Raw genomic sequence first — 9,664 nt, 5'->3', positions numbered from 1 at the left:
GGACCGGAGTCCACCTGGACCCAGCACGGACCGGAGTCCACCTGGACCCAGCACGGACCGGAGTCCACCTGGACCCAGCACGGACCAGAGTCCACCTGGACCCAGCAGACCATCAGAGTCCAGCTGTGTGTCTCAGCAGGTCAGTAGGTTGATGCCAAATAAATCCGTCTCAATGTGAGAAGAAGCGTCTGATGTGATGAGAAGTAAAACGTCCTGATTGATCAAAGTCGTTTCACATATAGAGTCTGTGACAGAGTCCCAATCTGAGCCCGTTTTCATAAATAATACACACTTTACAATAAATCCAGTGTATCTGGTTGACAGCTGAACATCTCTGCAAGGCTTCAACAAACACCTGCGTTTCTCCCTCCAGTCTGTAGGTGGAACCTTGTAGAGCACCGGTAGAACCCTGTCTAGATGTAGAGTCAGAGGGTACAATGGTACCAGGTCAGAGACTCTGAGGAGGCTCATGACCTCCAACCAGAGTTCATGTCTTTAAGACAAACTGGGATCAACAGAGTTTCTATATCACTGTCAGGACCATGCATCCACTGTGGTGGTCCTGGTCAGGTTCACACCAAACATCTGGACTCCATGTGAGCCCAACACATTGATCTCCATCTGACCAGAGGATGTTCTCCAGCATCCATCAGGCTTCTGTTCATGTTCTCTGGTGACCTTTGATGTGGAAGTTTAGCTGTGAGCAGCAGCCAGGTTTAGTTCTGGTGCTCCGTCCGTAGAGGCTGATGTTCTGAAGTGTCCTTCACACTGTGTGAGCTTCACGCTAACTCCATTTCCTCTGTGTTGTTCAGCTGGATCTATCCTCGGTGTCGTCCGTCCAGCAGCTGGAGTCTCTGGGTCTGGACGTCCTGAAGGAGGAACTGATGTCTCGGGGGTTAAAGTGTGGGGGAACGTTGTCGGAGCGCGCCTCCCGGCTGTTCTCTGTCAGAGGACTGAGTCCAGATCAGATTGACCCGGCGCTGCTCGCCAAACCCTCCAAGAGCAGGAGGAAGTGAAGCGGGTCAGAGGCTTAAAGGAGCAGTGCAGCTTTTCTCTTCGCTAATCTCAACATCCACTTACTGCCTTTTCCCACCGAGGAGGACAGAGCGCTCTGGAACAGTCCGAGGAGACGCGTTCTCCTTCAGGTCCGACAGGAAGCCTCCTGGTGCTGTCCTGCTCAGAGCTTTCTGTCGTCCTCGGTGGACTTCGCTGAGTTCAGGGAGTTGATCTGGAGTTTAAAACTGCAGCGACTGAATGATCGTCGTTTTTTAAGGAACAATATTTGCTGGACTTTAGTTTGTTTTCCATGATGTGAGATCTTCAGTGTATGTTTTACAGACGAATGGATGGTTGCAGGAGTTCATTCTAACAGACGTCAACATCTTTTCAAACTGTTTATTGGTAGATTTGTCCAGTCAGAGAGCAGGATGTTCAGAACATTCACTTTATTACATTTAGCCATGTTAACGTGTGTCCTGTTGGCAAAGTTGAATTCTTCTATTAAAACCTCTGAAACAAAACAACTGTGGCTCATTTCCCACAACGTTGAAGGAACATTTGACTCAAGCCTTGAGCTGGCAGTTTGTTCCCAGCACAAATAAAACTTCATTAAAGTTCAATCATTAAATCTACATTCAGTTCAGCCGCTGCAGGTCCTCGTTAGAACCCGGGATTCCAGGAAGTGACCTGCGGTGTGTCCTGCTCCTCGAAACACTCGATGATGTCACCGGCTCTGAAGTCAACGCCGCCGTCCACCGACAAGCCGCACTCCATCCCCAGCTTCACCGCCTGGACGTCGTCTTTGTGGTGCTTTAAGGCTGCCAGAGAACCTGCAGGAACATCAGGAGAACGTTCAGTCCAGTCTCGTTACTGATGGGGTTTGGTCCGGTCCAGTACGGTCCCACTCACCTTCCCAGACGGTGTCTCGTCCTCGAATCAGTCTGAACTTGAGTCGTCGGTCCAGTTGGCCTTTCTGGACCCGGCAGCCGGCCACCTGGACCTTCGTCTTCCCCACAGAGACGTCGAACATGGCGAGAACCGTGGCCTCACCTGGACCAGAGGGGGAGGGGTGCGTAGGTGAGACAGGTGGAGGTTTGGGCAGTGGCGGCTGGTCCATGTGGAGGCGCTGCCGCCCCACTACTACTGACCAGATAAAAAGTTCTCAAACGTAAAATTAAATGTGAATTAATGATAAAATAATAAAATTACTGATAACCTTCACATTCTTTTGCCATATTAACGATATTTGTATTAATAACAGATTTAATATAATTCTACACTTCCTGGATGCGGCGCGGCCGCTTCAGTGTGTATGGAGCTGGAAAAACTTTGTGATCATGTGACCTCGGCCCGGGCTCTGATTGGCAGCTGCAGACTTTCTCACTGGGCGCAGCTTGGACCCGCCCACTTCTGCTGTAAGTCAGTTAATTTAGTCTTTATGTGCTTTTGTCGTCTGTGGTTGGATATAAAACTGTCCTCTGACGTTCTTACGACTGAGCTTTAAACACATATCTGACCCGTCACATGACCTTCCTCCTCCTCTGCTGCTGGATCACAGCTACTGACTGACGGCTTCATGCATCGGCCTGCTGTCAGTGGAGAAAAGCCGGCGAGTAGAATTCATGTAAGTGGGTTTAAGCTCGGACAGAGCCGACACCAGAACGCCCAGTTTGTTATGTTAAAGTCATTCCTGGCCACACCCCTGTCAGAGCAGCACGGCCTCCAGCAGCAGCTCCCAGCGTGGGGCGTTCAGGGAGCGTCAGGAAATCCTCTATCGACAAGAACACGTTCAGCAGGTCATACGTTCTGCCTGTGACCAGGTGGGAGGTGGGACACAACGAGAAAGTGGGTGGTACCGGTGCTGCCAGTGAAAGCGTTGGTCTGGAGCCCTGAACAGTGTTTTATTCATTATTTCTGCTGTGAGTTTGTTCAGATCCTGTAAATACTGATGAAAGGTTCTGAAGGTTGGTTCTGGTCAGACTGAATGATGTTCAGTCAGATGATGATCAGAACCTCCTCCAGAGGTAGAACACTCCCCCCCGTTCGTACCGAACGCGACAGCAGGATGTTCTACTCTGGTTCTACTCGGGCTTGCAGCCAGCTTGCTTTTCTAAACATTCTGACCCACAATCCTTTGCAGCTACATCCAGCTCTCTGCTCTTACATGGGGTTGAAGCCCCGCCTCCTGCCCCACCCACCACGCTGAACAGCGCCACCTGTCTGTGGGGAAAGCTGGTGATTCCATCGCAGTGTCTCCTGAGCGACTCACCGACCACGTTCTCGGAGACGAGCGGCGGCAGTTTGCTGCTCAGCTCGTCCTTCAGCTCGTCGATCAGCTGGTAGATGACGGTGTGCAGCCGCAGCCGGACGCCTCTCTTCGCCGCCAGCTGCTGCATCGCCCGGCTGGCCGCCACGTTGAAGCCGTAAATGGAGCCTGAAGGTGCGGAAGAGTTTTACTGGAGGTCAGTGGACACGTTATGATGGAAGGAACTGCAATGATCTAAACGTCTCTTCACGTATCTGGGTGGTGGCCTGAAGCCGATACGTCGCAGCAGGAATAAAACGGTTCAAGAACATGTCTGAGAGTTAAACGCAGCAGACGCCATCCAGCATGAAGGCACACCATGACACCCGCTAGCTGAACAAACTCCCTGACGGTTGAGCTCCTTCACCCTCCGTCGCTCTGATCACCGACTCCTGAACCTCCTCAGCTCTCCTCCTGCTGCTCTGAGCGCTGATGGACTCGTCCGCAGGTTCTGTGGAGGTTGCTGCTGGTTCTCCACATCGACTGAGTCCATCAGGGCCTCAGGAGCGACTGCCAGGGGCGGAGCGGTGTTTTGGCTGGAGCCTCAAGGACGACCACCACCTGTCCTGGCTGACCACAGCCTCCACCAGGTGTCAGCAGGTGTAGCCGGAGGTGACCAGAGGAGCAGCCACAGGTCTGAGGGACGGCGGTGAAGGAGCTCCACTGCCTGGGACTCGACTCTGAAGTTAAAGGCATCAGATGCAAACGTTCTGTGAACCGTTTTCTTATTGCTGCTGATGAAGAACGGTTCCGTCGCTCGGATCGACCCGGACCAGCTGCTGTTACCTCCAAACGTGTCGGCCATGTTGATGTCGTTCTCGGAGACGTCTCCGAGGCCGAAGTGGACGACCTCCAGCTGACACTGCTGCTGGGCGTCGTAGCTGTCCAGGATGTTCAGGAGCGTCTCCACCGAGCCGTCCACGTCACCTGGAGGTCAAAGGTCAGGCGGTGAAGACCGTGTGACAGCGAGCAGAGCCAATCAGAGGCGGGCCACGTGCGTACCTTTGACGATGAGCGACAGGCTCAGCGGGTCGCTCTGCTTCTTCTCGCTCAGCCTCATGGTGAAGCGGTTCTTGTTGGCCCGGTACAGCGCCCGCTTCCTTTGCCTCCAGTTTAGGTGAGTAAGCCCCTCCCTCTCGCGGTGGTACTCCTCCTGGTGCAGTTTCTGCTTGTGCTCGATGGCGTTCTGCTCCTCCTGCAGGTTCGCCTGCTCCTCCTGGTGACTCCGCCACTCCACCACCTCCCTCGCTCGCTGCTGCAGGGGCACAGATCAGCAGGTTCTGTTTGAGTGGTTCAGACCAGGGTGTGGTCTGGTCCCATACATGGGGTTTAGTCCAGTTCTGGACTGGTTTATTTCAGAGTGTTTATAAAAGAACACAAACTGAAGTCAGAAACACACACAAAAGGACCGCCTTGACTCTGAACGCAACACATTCTGAACACCATTCTGGACTCAGTCACGGGTCGTGCTTTGGTCTCACCTCCGACTCCACCTCCAGGATGGTTTCTCCGGCAGACGGCAGGTCCTTCCAGCCGACCACCTCCACGGCGGCGCTCGGCCCAGCCTCCGGTACCGCCCGCCCGTTCTCATCGAACAGAAAGCGGACTTTAGCCCAGCATTTCCCTGCAACCAGAACACAACCACGCTTCAGCGAGCCCCGCTGGATGATGGCGGTGGTGACCAGCCTGGGGAGACGCAGCAGAACAGGAGAAGTCAACGTTTTCGTAGAACCACAGTCGGGTTCTTGACAACTAACAGAATCACAGTTAGGTTCCGTCTCACCCTTTGCCTTTGTCCGTCCGGCTCTCAAGGATGAGGCCCTCCACTGGACCGCTGGGTTCTGCCTTCAGCTCCAGAACCTCAGACAGCGCCACCGTGGCCTCGGCGAGAGCCAGCAGATTGTCACCCTGGAAACAGCCGCAGTGACATCATCAGTTTACAGTGACATCACAGTGACGCCTGCTCAGAGGGAGTCCAAAGACAGCTCTGGGTTGTTGGGTTCTGTTTAAATTCTAAGGTCTGTACCACGCTGAGCGCTGTTAGACGATGTCTGTTCTGTACAAATAAAACGGACTGTCAGAATGTTCTCAGAACGTTAGTTCAACGTTCAGCTATTCGCTCAGCTCGGAGCCCCGCCCCCGCTTCTCAGCAGCCAATCCTGAGAGTGCTGTGGACAGAAGCAGCTGATTGGTCAGGTCACCTTCAGAGCAGAGATGTGGATCGCCTGAACGTCTCCTCCGAACTCCTCGCAGACGACGTCGTAAGCGAGCAGCTCCTGTTTGACTCTCTGAGGGTCGGCCTGAGGCTTATCGCATTTATTCACCGCCACGATCATCGGAACTGGAGCAGACGGAACACAGAATCAGAACAGAACACAGCAGAGGCAGTAGAGAAAGCGTGGAATTGAAGGTTTTCAGCCCTGTGCGCTGCCTGTCAGGCTCGGCGAACCTCTGGCTCTCTTGGCGTGTTGGATGGACTCGACCGTCTGGTTCATGACGCCGTCGTCGGCCGCCACCACCAGAACCACGATGTCGGTGGCGTTGGCTCCGCGGGCTCTCATGGAGGAGAAGGCAGCGTGACCCGGCGTGTCCAGGAAGGTGATCTTCTCACCCGTCGGCAGCTGGACTGGAACAGAAGAACCAACAACGCTACAAGATCAGCAGGTAGTCAGGTAATCAATCAGCCGATAGAAAATCAATGAGCCTGGCCGCCTGGATAGCTCAGCGGGTAGGGCAGGCGACCCACGTACAGGGGCTTCAGTCCCCGACGCAGCGGCCCGGCTTCAATTCCAGCCAGCGGCTCATTTGCTGCATGTCACTCCCCCACGTTTCTCTGTCTGTCTTTCACTGTCGCTGTCAATAAAGCTGGAAAAGGCCAAAAATAAATCTTAAAAAAAAAAAGAAAATCAATGAGCCGATCGGGTTTGAAACCTGCTGGACCGTTTCTAAATTCCACATGCAGGTCTCCATGGTAGCAGTGGTGCTACCGGCTTTATGGCTGGTCGCCCCGCCCCCTTACTGTGGGTCAGCTATGAATGCACCGTGCAGCTGATGACCAGCTGTTTCTGCATAACTCACTTATGATGCCGTGATACGAGACATCTGTAAAATGTTTTAACCTGGAAATGTATTTATTTTGTCACCAGTCCTCTTCTGATGTCACTCATTAACTGGACACAGGCGAAACAGCTGCTGAACATGTGTATGAGTTGATGCCTCATTTTACAGATGTTCCCTGAACGCCTCACACGCTGCTCCTGTAGATGGTACGTGGTACTGACGGTCCCTGAACGCCTCACACGCTGCTCCGGTAGATGTTACGTGGTACCGATGGTCCCTGAACGCCTCACACGCTGCTCCGGTAGATGTTACGTGGTACCGATGGTCCCTGAACGCCTCACACGCTGCTCCAGTAGATGTTATGTGGTACCGATGGTCCCTGAACGCCTCACACGCTGCTCCGGCAGATGATACATGGTACCGATGGTCCCTGAACGCCTCAGTAGATGGTACCAGGTGTTCAGCTCCTCTGACAGGTGAGCGACCAGACCTTAGATGAAAACAGTGGAAAGCGCGTTCTGCACTAATGTGGCCACGATGACAGGTTTTCTCTGAGCAGCGTTTCTATGCAGATACGTTTCTACGAGCTGAGCTCATGCTGAGCGTCCAGCCCACTGGTCCTCATGTTCACTGAGTCAGAACCGTGATGCTGTGAACATGTGGACCTTCAGGCTGAATGTGGGGCGACTGGTTGTTCCTGCCTGACTCAGTCCAGACCTGTGTGCCTGCACCTGAACACTTCTATCATCAGGTGTGACCTCTCCCACCTGGCTGTGTGTGTGTGTGTGTGTGTGTGTGTGTGTGTGTGTGTGTGTAACATGATCGGCTACTCATCCTTTTATCATCAGAACACGGTAACAGCGACACTGTTTAACCATCAGGCAGAGAGAGACCGAATCAATGTGGAAGAAATACGACGACTTCCAACCACACTACCTGGAGCAGCAGCTACCTGTGCTGACCAGGTTTAGGTTAACCCAGTCTAACCAGGTTTAGGTTAACCCAGTCTAACCAGGTTTAGGATAACCAGGTGTAGTTTACCCAGAAAGGCCCCGATGTGCTGCGTGATGCCGCCGGACTCCGTGGCGACGATCTGACTCTTCCTCAGGCTGTCCAGCAGCGTCGTCTTGCCGTGGTCCACGTGGCCCATGATGGTGACCACCGGGGGGCGACTCACCAGGCGGGACGGGTCCGCCGGAGGCCTGCCGGGTCACAGAGGTCAGAGGTCAGCTGTGTCCTGTGCCCTGATTGGTCGGTGTGTGTGCAGGTCGGTACCTCCTGTAGGCGTCTCTGTTGGGTCGTTCTCTGCTCACGCTCAGTGTGGCCCATCTGAACTTCATCCCTGACCGAGTCACCGCCTCCTTGATCCACCTGTCCTCCAGAACAGAGTCTGGTTCCAGAGAGTCCAGGTCCACCGAGGTGTTCAGCAGAGTCTCCAACACGTGGTCTGAAACACAGCAAACTTCATCAAACAGCAGAACGTCTAAAGGAAGACAGAGGGAGAACGTGTAGAAGCTCAAAGTTCTGCTGGAACATGCCGAATAAACGGACTTTGGACTCAGCAGAACCCACAAACCAGCACAGAACCGCACAGCTTTTAGCTCCGCTGTGTCCTGAGCTGATCACGTGTCCTACCAAAGTCCTTGTTCATGGCCTCAGCGAGCGCCGCCGCCGTCATCCCCTGTCGGATCTCCACTTCCTGTTTGTCCACTTTGAGCTTCCCCTTCGGGTTGCTGTGTTCCTGCTTCTGACCTCTGACCTGCACAAACGTTATTTCTGTTATTTCGCACAGACAGATGAATCCGGATTTAAACGATCGTTACAGACGTCCTGAGGAGCAGGAGCAGGACTCGAGCTGCGCCTCAGACTCACCTGTTTGGAGGCCGACCTCCTGTTCTGACAGGTGAGCAGGGGGGCGGAGCTCCGGGCGGGACAGAGGAGGGGCAGAGGCAGGTCGGCGTGGAGGAGCCGCCGGGCGCCGCGCATCACTGATGACATCACATTCATACCTGCAGAGGGACAGGTGCACAGAAGTGACTCGTGGTGCGTTCACAGACATCAGGGTGGGGGGGGCCCCCACAGCTCACCTGGCCGAGCAGCGACCCGTGAACAGGCCGTGGGTTCGACCCGTTGCTGCCTGTCTGTACTGCTCTGAATGAAGACACAAAGGCCCAGAAACACATGAACATGAAGACAAACGGGGCTTCTGAACGCCGTGGTCGACATCTAACTGGTTGCTGAGGATGATCTCTGACACTCAGACGGTAAATAAAGGCCAGCAGCACAACAGCCGGGTTTCATTATCGTCCTCCGAGCGTCCTTCGAGGCACCAGTGGAGACAGTTTCTGAGCTGAAGCAGAAGACACCGTCACGTCGGCCTTCATGGGGAATGAATCAGATCCATACAGCAGCAACAAAACAAACTAGAATATACATGAGTACTAGTTCTGGACATGACAGGAGCAGAAATACAGAGAAAAGTAAACGCATGAAACAGACGGGTCAATAAGGGCATTGCACATATTCTAGTATAGGAGATGTTCACAACTCTCAGCTATTATATCATATTATTATACTTTTGGTGGATTACATTAATGCCGAATTCACAACTAAGAGCAAACAAATCCATAAGACAGATTTCCATTGTGTTCCGGAAGGTGTCCGCACAAACAATCATAAAACTGCCTTTTTGTGAATGGAGTTCGGCCTCCAGCCAGTTACAGAAGCGGCACCGGGCGGATGGACTGAGGTGACCTCGGAGACCCTAACCCTAACGACCTGGGTGGTGCCCAGAAGCCCGATCAGACCGCCAGACTTCATTCTGACAAATAAGAAAAGCAGGTGATACTAAAGATGCCAACAGCGGGCACAATGCTAAATCTAGTTTTAAAGGCATTTGGATGAACTTCCAGACATCTGTTGAAGGAACAGAGAATATTAAGTGTTGAGTAGTTTTTAATTAAGGCCGAATTCACAAACGGAACCTGAGAATTCATATAAAAGGCCGAGGTTCCGTTTGTTCGGCTGTCATTCCCTCACAGTACTAAAACACGGCATTTTTTACTGGAGTCTGGCGAATCGCTCTGACTACCAGGCGGACCACCGAGGACTCTGTCCGCCCGGTCCGGCCCGACAGGAGAAGCTGTCACCGGCTGAGGTGAGCCGAGCTCCGGTTCCTCACCTGACATAGCTCCGCTTCTCTCAGCTCATTCTGGAAATCAGCTCCTGTCGAGATTCACCGTGAAGCAAACCTCCGACAGGGAGCCGCCATGACAGTCCGCTGAAGGCCGGAAGAGTGGC

General features: G+C 53.4%; 2 protein-coding genes across 4 annotated transcripts in view; one reads left to right on the top strand and one right to left on the bottom strand.

Moving 5' to 3' along the window:
- The window catches only part of sde2 (SDE2 telomere maintenance homolog (S. pombe)), an 11,742-nt gene extending 10,222 nt beyond the window's left edge, over nucleotides 1–1,520 (top strand). For 2 of the 3 annotated variants that reach the window (XM_008305388.1, XM_008305389.1), the window contains 2 exons: nucleotides 1–139; nucleotides 813–1,520. In XM_008305388.1, coding sequence (XP_008303610.1) covers nucleotides 1–139; nucleotides 813–1,016 — 343 coding nt within the window. In that variant the 3' untranslated portion in view covers nucleotides 1,017–1,520. The remainder of the gene's footprint in view (nucleotides 140–812) is intronic. The other variant, XM_008305387.1, reaches the window with a different exon arrangement.
- mtif2 (mitochondrial translational initiation factor 2) lies at nucleotides 1,382–9,642 on the bottom strand. Its single transcript, XM_008305390.1, has 14 exons — nucleotides 9,546–9,642; nucleotides 8,237–8,373; nucleotides 8,000–8,123; nucleotides 7,640–7,811; nucleotides 7,406–7,566; nucleotides 5,754–5,930; nucleotides 5,506–5,645; nucleotides 5,088–5,212; nucleotides 4,786–4,990; nucleotides 4,307–4,559; nucleotides 4,091–4,231; nucleotides 3,269–3,433; nucleotides 1,909–2,049; nucleotides 1,382–1,829 (listed from the first exon to the last, which is right to left on the bottom strand). Exons 1-14 carry the CDS (start codon nucleotides 9,550–9,552, stop codon nucleotides 1,660–1,662), a joined length of 2,118 nt encoding a protein of 705 aa, XP_008303612.1. The 5' UTR covers nucleotides 9,553–9,642; the 3' UTR covers nucleotides 1,382–1,659.
- Between the last annotated feature and the right edge of the window lie 22 nt (nucleotides 9,643–9,664).

The sequence above is a fragment of the Stegastes partitus genome, unplaced genomic scaffold (genome assembly GCF_000690725.1).
Source record: "Stegastes partitus isolate 25-593 unplaced genomic scaffold, Stegastes_partitus-1.0.2 Scaffold2492, whole genome shotgun sequence".
NCBI classification, from domain to species: Eukaryota; Metazoa; Chordata; class Actinopteri; family Pomacentridae; genus Stegastes; species Stegastes partitus.
The sequence above is the reverse complement of the archived record's forward strand: the minus strand, read 5'-3'. Positions and strand labels throughout refer to the sequence as shown.

What these genes read in the sequence shown, in the direction of transcription:
- mtif2 (XM_008305390.1), bottom strand. An exon ending in AACAGAGACGCCTACAGGAG is followed by an intron (nt 7,567 to 7,639) that starts GTACCGACCTGC and finishes GTGACCCGGCAG; the next exon opens with GCCTCCGGCGGACCCGTCCC. An exon ending in TCCACATCTCTGCTCTGAAG is followed by an intron (nt 5,213 to 5,505) that starts GTGACCTGACCA and finishes GGCTGTTTCCAG; the next exon opens with GGTGACAATCTGCTGGCTCT.